This window comes from Pavona decussata, unplaced genomic scaffold (assembly GCF_977016875.1).
Source record: "Pavona decussata unplaced genomic scaffold, jaPavDecu1.1 SCAFFOLD_315, whole genome shotgun sequence".
Lineage (NCBI taxonomy): Eukaryota > Metazoa > Cnidaria > Anthozoa > Scleractinia > Agariciidae > Pavona > Pavona decussata.
In genome coordinates this window covers 728,061-746,685 of record NW_028145706.1, presented here as the reverse complement: position 1 = coordinate 746,685, position 18,625 = coordinate 728,061, and the positions used below count along the sequence as shown (strand labels likewise).

Genomic DNA, 18,625 nt, shown 5'->3' with positions numbered 1-18,625 from the left:
CTGTAATAACTAATCTCCTTTCGAGTTACTGTTATACCTTCACTTTCCTTGCCTAATTCATAAACCAATCATCATGCCACATGATGATTTCGACCTCAAATTTGATACGCTCTTCGCTCCTCCATTTTCCTAGTAATTTTGAAAACAAGTAAGCACCCCACACCGTCTCCCCCATCCCTCACAAAAAAAATGTTCCGATCCTTCAGTTGATAATAATAACCGGTGTTTATGTGGTGCTGGCGTGGGGTGGGGCTTCTGACAGGAGGGGTGCTCTCGGGACGGATGATGTTGTGGCCCACGCGCGTTACGTAACACCATAATTTCCTTCAGGTAGTATCCAGATACGTTTGGTGGCTTGTACCGTGTAGTCGTAGTGTTGTACTACCAACAAGGGCCTTAAAAGAACTGCAACCCTCCATTTTCAGTGTAACAAACTTGACTTCAAAAAAAATTAACTTGTGCCCCCCTCAAACGGCGCCAAGTAACTAGCACGACCAGTATTTGTTTACCTAGTAACTACTTGGCGATTCTTTCTTACGCCGAATGGCCATAGCCATAGCCATAAATGCGACAGAAATCTTTAAGCGATTTTATTTTTAAATTTAGAAAGATCTTCATATTGTTTAATTTAGACATCATAAATTTGATAGTATTTGAAAAACAACACACCTAACGAAGTAACACGCAGATGAATGAACATCCGAAGCTACAGCGGACCCAGACTTATTTACGGAAGAATGAAAAAATGGGTGATTCAATATCCCCCTAGGATTCCACTAGCTCAGGAAAACAAACGAACGGCAATATTTTTCACAGGGGTGCGTTCTTTCATTGCTATTTATCAACTATTTATATGGGAAATGCGCTATTTGGGGTCATCTGCGTGAAGAAAAAAAAGACCTTTCTCTTCGCTTTTTCAGTTTCATACTAGGATCTATTGTATCCAAAAATTTGTAGTTATCTCCATCAGTAAGTACTGATACTATTTTCATAAAATGTAATATCCACCTCCCCCTCGAACGCTCCTAACAAGCCAGCCCGCGCGCGCAAACGAATTCGCGAATGAATAAATTATCTGGATTTTAGCAAGGAAAAAAGAATGAACTAAAGGTATCACTATCTTAATTGTTGTTGTTGCCTTGGGTATACCTGTTCCAGTAATCAAGCATTTTCGCCTTTTCACCCTCCTCCACCCCCCTAAAGTGGCCATGGGTGGTATTGCGTGACGAGCAAACGGCTCCCTGCAATGCAAGATAGGCTGAACATCCTGAAAGCGCCGACATTTTTTTTTATTCTAGCAGCGATCAGATGTTATGTTTTCGTGCACTGTAAACCAAGCAATACTCTCAAATGACTTAGCCGTCGAAGAAGATGCGGGTCGTGATGAAATGCGCCGAAAGTTGATCAAAGATTTGTATTCGACCAGTTTGCGTGGTGACTCATCGGACGTTTAATGTAAACAACCGGCTCAAACTTATGCGACGAACGACCAGAGAATCGTGCTAAAATGGCATTTGGACCTGTCTTTTACCATATTATAAGGTTAGAACATTTCGAAATGTTTTTCTATGTGCTTATTTTAACCTAATATGGGTCAAGACATGAACACGGACTAAAAATTATGTCTGACCCACGACTTCAAAGTTTACCGCGGGGGGGCAAATATTTGCATTTTGTACGGACTTTGAAAAGCTCTCACGTCGCTCTTCATCATTTGCCCAAATAAATTTTTACAACAATGTATAGACCATCCTTCTAACATTCAACCACCAGAAGCTTAATCGATTTGAAGGTTTCGCACATGGTGAAAATTAATTTTATTAACGAAGTACTTTTACTGCAGTGAATTGTATGCCTTCGAAATTAAATTATTTCTTATACACAGAACGACGCAATATTTCCCAAAATCATTCCAACATATATTTAAAGAAAGTAAGAAAAGATTTTAGTGTTTTAAAAGCGGTAGAATGATTTGTTCTCGCACGCGAGGCTCTCAAACCCGTGTAACAATTTAGCGCCTGAAATGACAATTTTAACGGATTTTCGTTATTTGCATTTTTCTTTGAAACAAAAGGATATTTCACCGAAAAAACTATACAGTGATTTTAGTTATATCCTAGCCTATCTGACATTAAAATATGAAAGAAATCGAATTTTCCACCCTTGCCACGATATGTTTGATTTTTACGGACAGGCGCTCTTAAATACTGTTTTAAGAACTCTCTCGTAAGCGACCACTACTAAAATTTCTTAAGGGACCGCGACCACTTTTTAGGCCAGTAATTACATATATTCTTTTGTTTTCTGTTTCCGGTCTGTCTTTTGGGCGAGGGTCGAGGGTTCGAAGTCGAGGGCGAGGGTTCGAAGTCGAGGGTACCAATTTTTCTGTTTTTTTTTTTTTTTCCAAATTATAAAATATATATAAGATAACTTTAAGGAAAAATTAATAAAAAAATATAAATAAGAAATAAAAAAAAAAAACAATTTTAAACGTGGTCATTGTCCCGGAGGTTTTTTTTTTTTGGGGGGGGGGGGGGGGGTGGAGGGGCAGTGGGTAAATCGCTCGTGGACATCCCCCCAAAAACTTGATCAGGAATAAATTAATTGCTTAGATTTGCCGCGTAATTACGTCACCACGAATCGCCGAGTGTCGATGAAACCCATTTGTTTTCTTCTCGGTCACATTTATCAAATTTCGTTTCTCCACGAAAAGTCGAAAAGTCAAGCTTTCCAGTAACTACATGGAAGTTCCATTTCGTTACTTATAATGAAACGCAGCAAAGAAATATGACCGCAAAACCACGTTGACACTTCGTTATTGTTTTCACAACATGTGGGATGTAATGCAACTCCGTCAATAACCTGGGGTCAATGAACCTCTTTAGTTTTTCTTGGCATTTCCAAGCTACAGAGCCACACCTTAATTAACATGATCATTATAGCCACTGCTTGTAAATCTTGGTAGCCATTAGAGTAATCATAATCATAATAATAATAATAATAATAATGATAATGATAATGATAATGATAATGATAATGATAATGATAATGATAATGATAATGATAATGATAATAATAATAATAATAATACTAATAATAATAAAATAACGTCTAACAAGTCAGTGTACTCAGCTTGAAGAAAAAAGAGACCTCTTTGTGGCTAACAAACATTCATAGATAGGTCCTAGAGTATCCCCTGTAGTGCGAAGAACTGCCAAGGAATATGAAGTGACGAATTCTACTGATCACAACATATCAGTCAAAATAACTATGATGTCTTCATTGTACTCAGCTAGTAGTAATTCTGCTGTAATTTGACTAATATGCCAGCATATCGAACGGTCACGGTAACCGTCTAGCCAATGCGTTGGATATCTTTAAAAATTTATAAATTTATATATTTTTTCTATTTCCTTGCTGACTGCTTTTACGCCATCATTGAATTCATGATCATGAGTTTCTTTGCAGCAACAAATGTGACAATCTTACTCACTGATTCGCTTCTCTCTCTGCCGGTGTTACGAACTCTCCTGTATGATGGCGAGAAAGGGGGCAAGGAGGAAAAGAGCCAGTCTGGGCTTATTTGCTCACTTATACAGGCTTCTTTTGATTGGTATTAGTCAGATTTACGCGTCGATTTCGATACTTCTTGCAATATATGTTTTATACTGAAAGCCTTTGTAAATTCTCACTTTTAAAATCTCGCCTACTGGACTTTCAGTGGGGACCATGCCTAAGTACTCTTCTTCTCTTTCCTTTGTTCCGTTTACAAGTAAAACAGTGGCTGAGATCTATGACAAACCGAGGTGGTTAAAGATTTTTATTTCATTCTTTTTTAAGAATAAGAATTTACGGTAACATTACTGTAATTTGTACCAACAGTAAACTAACCTCGTTCCCAGGGTAAACACTTTAAACAATGGAGGTAAGCGACTGAATCTAAGATAAATTTTTCTAGTTATAGAGGTGCAACTGCTGGATTGCTGTTTTTTTTATATATATTTATATAGATATATATGAGAAAAAATCATAAATTAAACTAAAAGAAATAGATTTTGGTCATCTGCGATACTCGTCACTTTTTGTTTTGGCTTTTGTATCCCGCTCTCAGTCCTTCCCTTCACGTGAGCATGGTATTGTTTTATTGCGTTCTCAGAACGCCATCCTAATCCTCTCTCCTCCAATCTCGTACCCAGAGTCCTCAGGCTTTTTGGTCAGCGGGGCGGCGCCAGGAGAGACTCTGGGATAATGGAAAAATTTAATTTTTTCGATTGGTCGTCTGCATAACAATAGAAGACTGACAGGAAGTCCGTTGGTCATTTGCGGAAGTTAACCAAACCGGAAACCCCCCAACCAACTTCCTTGTTTTGGAGAGAGATTTGAATTGTCAAACTCGCTGTTTTGTAATTTTTATGTGTGTGTCACGGTTATTTTATGTTATTTTTTTCATACCAAAAATAAGAAGGACTCCAATTCAAATACGGGTTTTGGATTATGTCAGTGAAACAATTTCTAGCCGACTAAACATTAACCGTTTGATCGTAGGAAGTTTTCCACTACTGTCATACGACGGTAAAATGACACGGCCAAATGCGAACAGTTTAAACTGATTACTGTCGCTGTTGCAAAAAATTATTTTCAGAAAATATCATTATATCAGTCAGTTTGGGAGAAAAAGCGGTAGGAGAAGGAATTGGTGAAGCCGTTCGCAAGTATGGAAACATTAAACGTATTAGAGAGGACATTGGTGTCGTCAACATACTAAATATTTCGAACATGTTATTTAATAGTGAAGGTTATCATGGAAAAATAGAGAAGTTCTTCAACATCTACTTGTCGTGGATAAAAGTTTGGAGATGACTGATCTGGTGTGGAGTGGAGTCCATCTCAGGTTGCCGTTTCGATTAATTTCCTTTCAGTTTTGCCACAAGGGAAACGCTGAAGACATCTCTACGATGATCAAACACCGCACACGAGAGCAAAGGTTTCACTTTTGTCAGTCACCGCCCATGGCCAGCTTGCCAAAGAAAAATAATTCAGAAAAAATTGCCCCTTTGAGGCTGTGGTAATGGTGTGTTGAACATTTTTCTTAAAATTTTGAGTTTTGTTTTGAGAATTTTGGCAGATTTTGTTTTAACTGTTCCATATTCCATGCAAAATAAGAACAATTAGTTATTTGCCCTAAAAAGTGTAAAGGGCCGTGGTGTTAAGTTACCTTCAGATGAAAGTTTAATCTCAAATGTAATAGTACATACAGATTTAAAGATTACTTTTGCAGTATAGGGGCAGTTGAGAATAAAGACTTGTTGTTTGTTACTTACTACCTGCATCTTCTCTGCAAGAAAGTCAACACACTGTGACAGTGAAGAGCCACCCAACTTGACAAGTCAAAAAACAGGTGTAGATAATACTGAAGCCTGAAGCTGGACTTCGAAATGCAGAAGTACCTTAAAATCTTTGCATTTATTTATTTTCCACATGTACACAGACAAACAATGAAAAGAAAAAAACTCAAGTAGTGGAGTGGAGGCTCAAAAAAAGAAATCAATATGAGACTTATGAATATTAAGCCTCCTCAATCTTAAAATATACAAAAGTTATAACATAATATATTGCTTGAAGTTTTTATATAACTCAACAAATAATGTACACTTAGTTTAAAATAAAGATGCCAAAAATTTGAAGGTAATGATAGTTTAACTGTACTCTGTTAATGTGCTGTACATTAATATATGTAAGTAAAAATAATCTAACCTTTTTAAAATATTATTTTTCCCTTCATCTGAAAAAACATGCAAATACTCCATTGACGAAGTATGAGACAAGAAAACTGGGGGTTCCCTTGCAGACAAATATTCCTGTTGAGAGGCCAAAGCAATTATGCTGTTGCAAAGTGTGAAATCATGTCTAAAGTACCATTTGTTGTTAAAAAAAAAATAGATGAGCGGTGGTGTGCCTTTCTGTGCTATATGTTATAAGGAAGAACACCAAGTCTTCCCTTGAAGGGTTCAATTGGGATGCTATTATTGAGGAGATACAGGAGAAGGCCATGCTCGATTTCATTCTACTGCAACTGTACCTGTTCTACATAAACATGGAAGCCATTTATTAGTACCCCAAGTTTGTGTGGCATATGACCTGCAGATAATGCTTGCACAGCCTTGTGGCCACTTTCATCATAATTATATACTTATCAAACACTCCACTTGTAATTGGCAAATTTACTTACATAATTATTTTGGCAGTGGATGGATTTTACTGAATAATTTGGTGAAAAAACCCCTTCTATCATTTCTTCATGTAATATTCATTTCATTTAATTAATATTGCTAGTAAATATTAGCAAGAAATTTGTGGTAGCCAGCAGGTTTTAGCATAAAAATTATACTTCTTAGTGAATCATATCGTTTATTGTTATTTTGCACTGATAACCAAACAAAAGAAAAAGCTTTCAGACACCACAATACTAGCTTGCAAAAAAAACTACATTCAGTATTTACTAAAGAATGACAAGTCTATAAAATATATATCTTGAACATTCCAAGGATTCCAATGGGTCCTTTACTCCCTTCCCCTTCCCTGTTGGGGGTAACTAATAAAATTATGTGTAACCATTATCTCATCAAGTATATAGAATTTTTGAGTATAATTTGTTAACAAAACTGTTAATTATAGAGTGATTATAGATGAGACATAAAGTTTTACAGTCAACGCTTGTTAGACCCCCCCCCCCCCCCCAAAAAAAAAAAAAAATTAATAAATTACTATTCAATATATTTTATGGGTTAAAGAAACATCACTAGCCTTATTGTTTATTCTGTTAACAAGCTTAAAAGAAATTTGAAACATCTTTAGATACAGTTTTGTAACTGATGGTATGACAAATTCATATGATTTTGAATTATTATTTTGAATGTGTATTTCTATTGTTCTAGACCTTTGATCAATGCAGCTCACTAGGCTTGGTCCAGTCCCACAAACATTATGCAATATGCTGGATGACTTAGATTGTGGCCTAATAGACAATCAGAGCCCAGGAAAGGCTTGAACTAAGTTTTAGTTCTTAGCTAACATTATTGTCAAGGGACCACAAATTCCCTCAAGCGCTGTATAATTTACCCAGTTCAGCAAAGTTCTCACAACACTGTGCCAATCATTCAGGATATTGGGGAGTTTGACAATAGTAATTATCTGTCGTCAAAGCAAGAGCTGCAAGATCAGAGAAGAGATTATATTACACTATTCAGCTGCAGAGTGTTGGTTGAGTATAATACTTCCCTTGCCTGAAGTCAATTAAATGTCTGATACCTAATCACATCACCATCGAGCTGACTCAAAAGAAATGGCAAATCATTCAGAAATTATCAATTTACTAGTAATGTGCCCTAATCAATCAGAATACATTAGGTAATGTGTGTCAGTATCTGAGCTATCTGACTCAGCTCTTAGTTAAAGTGTACACTCCACGACCAGATGAAGTCTGGCCCCACCAAAATTTATGTCAATTTCATATAAACCCAATTTCCCCAATCTATTGACCCCTTCTCTGTGCTTCCTACACTGCAACCAAATTTATTAGAGAACTTACATAAGATAGTTTTAAATTATTTTACCTTGATTACATGTATACAAGAACAGACTAAGGAGATTATATGCATGGTATAGAAATTGGCTGACTAAATGAAGTACCATAGTGAGGAAATTATCAATAGTCTCTCAACAATCACATTATAACCAATTTACTGATGAGAGGTGGCATGATTACCACGCTCCATACAGTTCTCATATATAATTATTACTCTGTGGTTAGGCAGAATAGCTTACTAATTAAACCTCAACACAACTCACTATCCTTATTTTCGAAGCCGATTGGCACAATTATCCAATCTCTGTTAATTATACTACTTCATTTTATTTCTAGATATATTATTAGTATACCTGGGAGCAACTCTACAGCACTAGAAGCATGCAATATGTGCATGAGCACTCTCTATCAGTTTTGCCAAAAGCTAGGCAAAAGGAGGTGATTTAAATTATTTTCAAATGGTAACATGTATGTGTTCATTGAATCCCATTTGGAAATAAACTGTTAAGGGAAAGGGAGAAGGTAATTTGAACATAAATTTAATACACAATCAGCTGCTCAGTTCTGTGAGAGGAGAAGTGATGGTTCCAGTAATAAAGAAATATGTTACTTGTCTGTTGTAGCAACGTCGAATTAAGTCCACCTTTCGCTCGCCCTTACATGAAAAAAAATCCGGTTGCTTTAATCCGCTCTTACGGGAAAAAATCCAGTTCTCTTTGATCGCGTGTAGAATCAATTTTGGCTTTCTCGAACACTTTCAAGGCCCGATAAAACCTGCAGGCCCAATATAAACAGTAACGCGGCTGCCACTTTGGGGCATTTGACTTCCGCTTTAATCGTAAGCATGCGCACAAAGACCGGAATCCCACGTTTTCTCAATCTCGTTCCCAGAGGCTGCGTTCCTTTTGGTCAGCACCAAGGAAGCAAGACCTCTGGGCTAATCAATGTCAAAATCTAGCAAATCGAAATCTGATTGGATATTACATTTTACCGGAAGCGTCTTTGAATCGGAGGTTTCAAAACAAGAAATGAAATAGACTGCCGGCCGGTCAAGGATATCGGAGCAAAAGTCGCCATAGAATCGACTGAAATGCAACTAAATTTAATACGCTTTTTTTTTGCAGTGAGTAAACACGAAAAAGATAACAAGTCAAATCACATGACTTAACGGAAAAGGCGCGAAAACCTTTGCGATATGTTGCAGCGTTTGACAAAGCTGAATGACAGTATGACACTTGCAACGGTCGAGGTTAACGGTGGACCTGACAATTTTCGGAAAAACTTCTCTAATTATCGACTCTGAAATGTGGTTCATAGTCAATGCTGGCCGTTTAAAATCGTTCTTAACATTGTCTAAAGCGGATAAGAGTTTAACAGCCTTTCTCGTGCTGTTGAAGGAACTGAAAGAAGCAAACTTGTAATCCATTCGCGCCGCGGAATTTGACTGGAGCAGAATTTATTGAAGATTACTTTGTTGAACAGGAACAGATATTTTGTCAGCCGTCCAGCAGAAACATAATTGAACTTGAACAAGGAAAACCAACGGCCTTTGTCACCACTGCGATTAAAGCGGAGTATTCAAGAATGCGTGGCCCAAAAAGTGGTTCAGAAAGCGGACGGACAGAAAGACAAAAATATTAACGCTTGGAATAGCGATCGTTGTCACTCTTTCCACAACAGTTCATTTGTGAGCAACAGTTCATTTGTAAGTTTGCAGCTTATAGGACTGATAAACCACATCGAGTGCAGGTAAAATATTTTTTTTCAGGGTGAGTTTTTTTAAGCTTAAGCTGAATGTGTGAATTGAAAAAAAATTGCCGATCTTTCTGATAAGCTTAGATTTTCAAGGTGCTGGTTATTTCGGTTGAACGTTTACAGAGTTGATTGTGTCTTGTTATTAAATGTACTTCTGCCATTTTATTGTATTTATTCTGGGATCGTGGTATCGTGGTATCTGATCTTGTGAAACCTATCGTTTGTAAATTTCACGACGGAAAAAATTAATCTTACGTTTGTAAACATCAGTGTTGGTATTTGTCGTCGACGGCAATCAGGTTAGAAACGATATCTTGCTGAAGTTTCTTGAATGTCGTTTGAAAATCTTTACCCTGTGTTAGTTAATTAGGTTGAAGCTTATATAACCTCCGACCAGGCTCTATTTTCGTTTTGCTATTAACTTTACCGTGGTATCATGAAAAAACTAGGCTATCTCATACTGCGTAGACTGCGTATCAGTTCACCCCCATTTTAAAGTTTTAAAAACTACATTTACAGGCGAAAACAAGATTAATTTAATTCCAAATGAGTATAGTCCGATATAGCCTATATATGTGTTTTTGCCCCTGCCTATGGAAAATGTTTGGTTTTCTAAAACGACCTGAAATTGTGCAAAATGATTTTGTCACGGTCGAGAGAGGCAAATCGCCGACAAACCCAGATTTTACGCAGCCTTTGTTTTGGTTGTTTTGTTTTCAAGGAAGTTTCACATAAATGACAATCATTGGCAAACGAGAGGGATGGAGGTTGTCACCTTTTTCACTCGTTTTCTTGGCCTCTGATGCCCTTTACCAGAGGCTGTCTTCCTCTCGGTCAGCAGTATCCCCCTTTAAACCGGAAGCAGGATCCTTGCTTCCGGTTTCTGATTAGCCCAGAGCTCGTGGACGTGTGGCCACCGCTGGCCAAAAACGTGCGCGGGCGCTGGGAACGAGATTGACGTTTTCTGGGATACGAAATTCCATTATCCCAGAGTCTCTCCTTGCGCCGCCCCGCTGACCAAAAAGCCTGAGGACTCTGGGTACGAGATTGTCTCTCCTCCGCAGAGGTTCGATGGGGCGTTATTTGTATCCGCGGAACGAAGTGAGTGCAGGCGCAAAAGCTGAGAGGGTTGACTTGGCGGCGAACCTCTGCCAGAAGCATGTCGTTTTCTTGTACATCCTTGTCGTTTTCTTGTACATTGATAGATTTCTCGGTCATCTCTAAATTTGACAGTTTCATTCTTGGCGGAAGTCAGCATTTACTTTGTCTCTACAGTTTGCGGTCGTTAATTTTAAGGTGAGATTTCACAATTTCTAGAAAAAAGCAAAATCGTTTGTATTCGAAGCCCCCCTTGAAACCCGTGGAAAGTGGACTTAGTACATTTCGCTTCGTGAAAGTCAACAATAGTCACGAACAAATAATTGCTTTTTCTGGGCTCGAAAGGCCTTTTGGGCTATTATAACCTTATTTTAAAGACAGTTGTTTCATCACAGTACATAACAAGCTTCCCGTGAGAACTAAATGCTAATTAAATCACCGAAAGATTATTATAACTTCTTCTGATTAAACTTGTTTACAAGATAAAAATATCAAGTTTGGTCGTTTCGGAGTATAGAAAAAAAATACGCTTTAATTAAAACATTAAGCTTACTTGCTCTAGTCTCTTTTAAGACCGAATCGACAGTTTTTGTTTGGTCTCAGCTGGCAGACGTTTCCTCAATAAATCATTTCTTTGCATGCACTCTTTTATCTCCACACGATCGCCGCTCGTGTAACTTGAATTTCATTCTTGTAGTGATGATTCAAGGCATCACAGCAAAATAAAAGCGTTTTCTAAACAGTCATCATGACATAAACAAACTTTCCCCGATTTCTAAGCATGTAGGTAAGTTTTCGTGAGTAAATCTCCCACATCGCGCAACGTGACAATTTCAGAAACACCCGCCATTTTCATGACATCAGTACCACCCTAGTTACAAAATGACTCCCCCGGATCGCAGCCATATTGAGCGTGGTTTCTGGCAGAGGCTCCCGCCGTCGCCTTCCACGGAATTTTACGCCTGCACTCCCTTTTCTCAGCGGAGCCTCTGCGGAGGAGAGAGATCCTAATCTTGGTTACGGCTTTGAATCGAGATTTTTTTGTCGTCGATGGATGGATCTTAGGACGCACATCTGGCATCCCCCGCAGATTTTTTGCAGAGGCGGATGACATCACAACGTAATGTTGCCTGGTAACAGGGGAAAACAAAGTATGAATGACGTCAGACAAAGAAAGGTTGCTAGGCAGCAACAAGTTTGAAGACAGACGCAGTTTATCCGAGCAAATTTGCATACATCGGGACATCCGGTTTTTTACCGAATTACATTTCAACTGCAATGTTCATCAGTATTCACTGGATGGAAATATCTCTGCAGAATCTTTTCCCTTTCTTCCAGAAATCTTTTTTGTGAAAGATTGCATTGAAGAACTAACACGTTTTGTGGCCGCGGTAAAATAATAAAATTATTTTCCGTGGGAGATAAATTCATCGAACACGACAGCGCTGCACGCCCGTTGTACATTTCGTCCGCAAACTAGCCAGTGGAACTACGAAAAGACCATCCTCATCAAAATCGTTTCTATGTTCAGAAACCTTTTACAATACGAGTAAAGAGAGCTTTTCACCCAGCCCTAGGCTCACGAGGTTTTGCGAGTCACGTATTACGTTAGTATAAAATCAAAATACAAAAATATCTGAAATATACACGCATCAGAAACTGCCTGACATCAGGCCCCGGTTGTTCCAAGAGCGGATTATTTTATCCAGCGGATAATTCGCTATCCAGCGGATAAAATCTATAAGCCTTATTCCAAAATGGCTACCATTTTAATATTCTTTTGTTGGTATTCAAATTAGCCCGTCTTACCTCGTTCTTAACCTCAAATATCAAAAGAATATTTTGTCTTGAACGAGGCAAGCAGGGCTAATTTGAATACAAACAAAAGAATATTAAAATGGAAGCCATTTTGGAATAAGGTGTATTGGTTGGAGAACATTTTATCCTCTGGATAGAGTTATCCGCTCTCTGGATATTAACCTTGGCGCTGAGATGTCTTTCAAACGTGTATGCAAATTACTCGCTTCAGTTCGACAATTTTATGGCTTTATAGTCGTGTAAAGTTTCGCGGCATTTTGGTAAAATACCTTTTGAGTAGAAGACCAAAATAGTACGCTGGCTTGTTAGTTTCGCTTTTCTCAAAGATTGAAAGCGTTTTACCGAAAATGATGTGCATTATTTTAAAGTTCGACGGTGTCACGTAACAGGCGGACCGAAAATGCTTTCCATTATTTTTAAGTTCAACAACGTAACCGCTGAAATTTTCAACTCAGCTTCGTTTATTGCAAATATTTCACCTTGGTAGTTACACAATACGTACAGATATAAAAGGACGAAAGAGCTACCTAAAAAAAAGTCACGCGACAGGCCGTACAATCGCACAACTTAGGGCTGTCGAACGCACTCTATAATCTTTGATTGCTACTAGTTCATAAGTACTAAGCAATTGTACATATTAAACAGGGTTCAATGACTCACGCAATCTTTGTCGAACAATTTGATGAATGATCATCAAAGCAGAAAGAAAAAACCAGAAGCAAGTTTTCAAGTGTGACTGTCAGGAATCTTTTGGGATGACGCTTGCCACTATTTTCTTCATGGTGCAGTGTGTAACTCGCTTAGCAGGTTTGAAAACTTCAATATTACCTGAGCTATGCTTGTAAAGTCAGTCACCGTAAGATAGACAGGGCTTATTGTAGACAGGAAGTAGATAAAATTCGCATTTTATCGCTCTCTCCTGTGTTGACGCCACACAAAATATCCATGATTATACATACTGTCTCGAAGTAACACGCAGTAACATGGGAAGTATTGCTTAAACTAGGTTGTCCATCTTTACTGAGCTCGCTTGAAATCCCGGCCTATTCTCGGTTTTCACGTGACGTCACCAAATTCTAGAATTCAAAACTGGGAGGCCTACAAAATTTTTACCTTCATTCAAGGAAAGATTACCTAAACATATGTCTGTTCACAATTTCTTAGCTCGATGTCGTGCTTCCTTTTGAAAATAGAAGAGTTTCAATTTCCGAGTTTCCATCGTGCGTGACATAAGGAGGACGGCCGTGACAGAGCTTTTCCGGATCTTAAAAATGGCTCTTCGGGTGATTTTCAGCATTCTAAACAATTTAAGTTTGAGGAGAAATATTAATCTAAACATTCGAAAATTCACAAGGGCAAACAAACCTCTTTTCTGGCAAAAGTGAACTCCAGATGTTTTTTCGTATTTCCGGCCGCCATGTTTGTGCCCCTCAGAGGGACACAAACATGGCGTCTCCATACTAAGCTCTATAAATTTATGTGGAACATTTTGTCAAATAACTCGAGTACAGAATGCCGCACAGACCTGACACTTGGACAGATGCCTTATTTATTTATCCTCTATACCATGTCAATTTCTTGACTTCATTCATGGAGTAGTTTCGATTTTTTTTTTCAATGGCGTGACAGTGAAAACCGAGAATAAGCTTCTTCGTCGATTTGACATCTCTCCAACATGTCTAGATCTATCGCTATTTATTCCTCCGTATCGCACGAATTAGCATACGTGAGCGTTATAGTGCACTCAGAATGTTGTGAAATAGCTAATTGTTTTTGTAGATTAAACATAAACGATGACAGTCCGAGTATTTTGAGGAATAATTCGCGGTGAGAGAAAGAAGCAAGATTAAATATTCACTGGTAATCTAACGTCCTGTCACGCTACAGGAGAGTTGTCGGGTTATGCAAGGGATTCGGGAAAATAATTTATTCACTGCATTTTTCATATCAGTTTATGAATAATTCAAGTCCAGATAGTTCTGTTTTTGCTCCTTTTTTAATTGAGATTTTGAGTAGTATTATCGGCAGGCTAATAACAATTTTACTTTTATGCATTTTTACTAAAAGACCCGTTGTCTTCCGGGTCAATTGTTTCATTGTATTACAAACTGTCAGTACCCCTCCCGGGGACCAGACTTGATGTATTTTAAAATTCACAGCCACAAAGTTCATTATATCAAGTCTTTCCACATATGGTTTGAGTTCAGAGAAATCTATCGGCACAATCGACAAGAATGTGATCATTTTTATCAGATCTGTTAATTGTTAATTTTATGCTTGCGGAAGGTAAGTTAACTTGGATAGCACAAAAACCGCCTTCGGCATGCAATCGAAATACTCAATGAACTTTTAATAGCCAAAATCCGAACACGCTGATACGTCTAATTGACCGGTAAATTGTGGGTTCCTCTTATCGTTGTGAACCCTCACTCGGCCCCCTAACATCGCATCTTGGTTCAAAGAGAGTAAAAGATCACACTCATAAGTTTTGAAAGGTAGATGTTGATTCATTTGTCTGTTTCTTTTAATTCCAGGGCCACTTCTTAACCTTGTGAGTTGTGAGTTAAAACGCCATCGTTAAGAGTGGTTTCAACTTCACGTGCTACACATCGATCGCACAGCCGTGAAGTGTTTGGTTGTTCTTGTATTTTTATCAAAACTCAGGTAATCGGCAGTGAATAAGAAGATGTTCTTGTAATGTAAAATTATTTCAGATGGTGCAGGTATCACTTGGTATGAGCCTCTTCCGGAGACAGAAATCACAGATAAGAACGTCCATCACACAGTGAACAGAAACCTTACTGAAGGATCTGTTAATGTACCACTAAGCTGGAACTTTAGCCTGTCAGCTGGTTCAAATGTTCTTACGGTGGCATTGAAATTTAAGGGTACTATTGTAGTCGCTTTGGTGTCATCAGTACCAAACCCCTCAGTAGACGATGCTTTCAACAGTCGGTTCGGTGTAAGCTGGAATCCTTCCACCAAGGCCACTCTGATCATCAACAATGTAACTACTGTCGACAGTGGAGAATTTTCCTGTGAGGTTTTTACTTTGGCTGGAAGCAGTCCGACAATCTGGATCAGTAAAATCCAAGTGACTGTCTTTGGTAAGCACACGATGTCATTTTTTCACTCACACATTTTGCTTGGTGTGCGGGTTTTTGGTAGTTTGTGTTTGTATTCCCAAACAGTTAGAGTCGAAACAGTTCTTTAACGTGTTTAAGGCACGTTTTGATTAAAAAAATGAGCTACTAAACCTACATCGGTTGGGATTTTAAAGATGTCTATATCTAATTTGAATTCTTTTTTTTTTTCAGTTATTTATGTAGACTTTCTCAAAGTCGCTCGCTTGCTTCTCTTTGAATGGACCTGGCGCGAGCGACTTTTATCACTTGCAGCGCGCCAAATTTACAGGAGGAATTTTCCTCCTGTAGCATTATCCAATCAGAAGCAGCGATATGACAGTACACGTCAATCAAGCCAGATCATAACCAGATCACGCGCAAAGCTGTTCGAATATACAAAACCAGCTCTCCGATAGCGATTGTTATTTCGGTCTACGACCAAGAACTTCGACATCCCTCGCACTGATTACACGTTCATTTAACGATGCAATTCGTGTATGGGTTGCAAAAAGCAAAGTACAGAGATGTCCGCGAACATCAGCGCAAAGTAATCGAAAGTCACTGTTGTGGAAAGGACGTGTTTTTATCGGCGCCTACAGGATGATCGGGAAAAAAAGCTTGACCTTTAAAGGTGGTCCCATTCGTTTTCGATTTTCTACGTCACAGCGAAAGAAAAGAGGTTTTGTCCGTTTACTTGGTTCCGGTTAAACAGACATCAACATCAAGAGGCGATTGATCGGTATTTTGTGGCTTATACTGACCGATTTATATGCTGCATTTTTAATGAGTGTTTTGATAATAACGAGATAAGCCTCAACCTTGTTCGGTATATAACCAGCATTTTTCGGCCGTTAACTTTTTCGGTTGTTATATACTGATACGGATTCGGCCGTTATCCCAAACGAGTTAACGGTCGAATTTCGTTCGGTATATAATAGGAAACCCACATTTTATGTTGTTTTCCAGGTTTTCCCGTCAAGACAGAACTCTGCATGTCATGCTGTGTAGTGCTTTCATTTTAAAATTTATTATTGCAGTAGCAGCGCTAGCAGTAGCCGGTATTATTATTATTATTACTCGCACATTCGAAGTAAAGCATTTTAAAAATCTTCGCGAAGCGAATCGACATAATTTCTGCAGTCATCAAAATGTAAACAAAATCTTCGCATGAACAGTGTGTAGTACGATGCAGTCGTTTCGCGGGGCTGATAAAGAAAATAACTTGTCCTTTCACTGTTCAAATGTGTTGTCAACGTTTGAAAAATGTTTTGCAAATGCGTTGGCCCAATTTTTAAATGATTTTCAACGTATTTCGGTTTCGTTCGGAAACATTCCCAACGTTTTGAAGCGTTGTCGGCGTTTCCAAAGATGCGTTGAAATGACAAGAATGCATTGAGTTGACAGTTTGACAACTTCGCACCCTGAAAAGTTCGCGCCAAAACGACGTCACTTGATTCGATTTCCAGCAAGGGAAACAAGTCGAGCTCTCGCTCGCTCGCGCTCCGCGCTCGCTCGCTCGAGCTCTGACGATCGCGCTTCGCGCTCTCTAAGCTCGACTTGTAAGCAAGTCTATTATTTATGGTGTCCCAATGTTCACCGCGGTGTTAAATAAAAACACGAATACATGATGAAAGGTTCCCAGATACGTCACGAATTCGCAAATCTAAACAAAGGGAAACTTTAACTCCGTATACTTACGAATCCGGGACATTTTATTGTGTAAAGGGGTTCTTAAATGAACCCGGGTTGATCAGGACACTTCCTACGGTCGTCAAATCGTATATTGTTTTTGCCGATCTCTATTGAAATTGTAATGTACTTGAAACTGATTTCACCCTGTTTCTTACAATAAGTACCGAACTATGACTTATAATTTTCCATCTGCTTGTTTTATATTTGATTATTATAGAAAATTCTCGTTCTTTCTAAATGTTAAATTAATGTTCAATTTCATTTGTACTCTTGTCCCACAGTGTTGGATGTGCCTTATAAAATTAGATTTGTATTCTTGTAGTGCTAACACTCCATGAACTATCTTCCGCTTTAGTCCACTGTACTTGTTCTCACCGTCGGCCGCCATTTTAAAACGGAGGGGGTTAAGGGGTTATGGGGCCTTAAAATCCTGGCCAATGTTTGTTTTGGTCGCAGGGACTTGTCCCACAAGCAGTTCACAGACAAGGACCAGCATAATTTGAGGGGACAAGTCTCGGGCACCTTCCCCACGAATTCAAACCAGTGTGAATTCGTGGGACAAGTCGCACAGGCCAAATTTTGGTCCCTGGGACTGGTTTTTTGACGAAATGGGTGATTCACACGAAGGGACTTGGTCCCCGCGAGTAGTCGCGTGCACTAGTCGACCCTTCGTGTGTGCCAACCTTATCATTATGACGACGCAGCAAATAATTCATAGAGTTAATAGAGATGTTAACACCCCACAAATCCGAATACTCAGTGTGTGGGTTGAATCCGGTAGCTTTTGCGAAAAATATATGAAGGACGATCTTCCATGTGAGGTTCTCAAAACATTAATAATTCATAAGGTAAGTGACCAATTAATGGGACCATTATTAATTCATAAACGAACAGCCAATAAAAGTGTCCATTTGGATCAGATGGATGACCTGTGACACACGCTGCTTTGACACTTCAGCTTGCCTCGACGAGAGGAATATCAAATTAGACGGAATATGGTGAAATTGATCTTTTGATTTGTTTTCTTTCAAATTCAAGTTTGTTTATTTGCCTCACACACACAAAAAGAAAAAGGTGCATTAACGATAGAGAATTAATTTAAAAGATACAGGAAGTAACGAGAGGGTATAAGAAGAAACGAAAAAGCTTATAATATAAGGCCCGCCCCTTCCCACGTTTTATGCATTTTCCTTAGAGTTTTAAAATGTTTTCAATGTACCTAAAAGAAGGATTACCTCGGGGTGGCCTGCACTGCACTTTTGTAAGTTGGATTGTATTGACTGACTGAGAACTGGCCGGCCATGACAGAAAATTGACCATTTTTTTACTTGTTAGTGTGCTCCACGACATTTATTATCACTGAAGCTCCGCTTTAAGCAAGTTAACGTTAGAGCTTTCACCAGGCTTTCTACGTCTGTAACAAATGATAAACCTATGATTTCAAAGCAAAATATAGAGAATAATTCGAAATATGAAATATCGTATTAAATAATCCAAGAATAATAAAAAAAACAACGAATACTTTCTAAACAATTAACAAATGATAAAAAAG

At 38.5% G+C, this 18,625-nt stretch overlaps 2 protein-coding genes across 3 annotated transcripts in view; one reads left to right on the top strand and one right to left on the bottom strand.

Annotated features, from left to right (window-relative positions):
* The window catches only part of LOC146454102 (uncharacterized), a 392,508-nt gene that overhangs the window by 284,928 nt on the left and 88,955 nt on the right, over positions 1–18,625 (bottom strand). The window lies entirely within an intron of this gene.
* Positions 1–18,625, top strand: part of LOC146454106 (uncharacterized) — a 64,952-nt gene that overhangs the window by 14,314 nt on the left and 32,013 nt on the right. Inside the window, exon 3 of the mRNA XM_085095892.1 lies at positions 14,971–15,363. Coding sequence (XP_084952018.1) covers positions 14,971–15,363 — 393 coding nt within the window. The remainder of the gene's footprint in view (positions 1–14,970; positions 15,364–18,625) is intronic.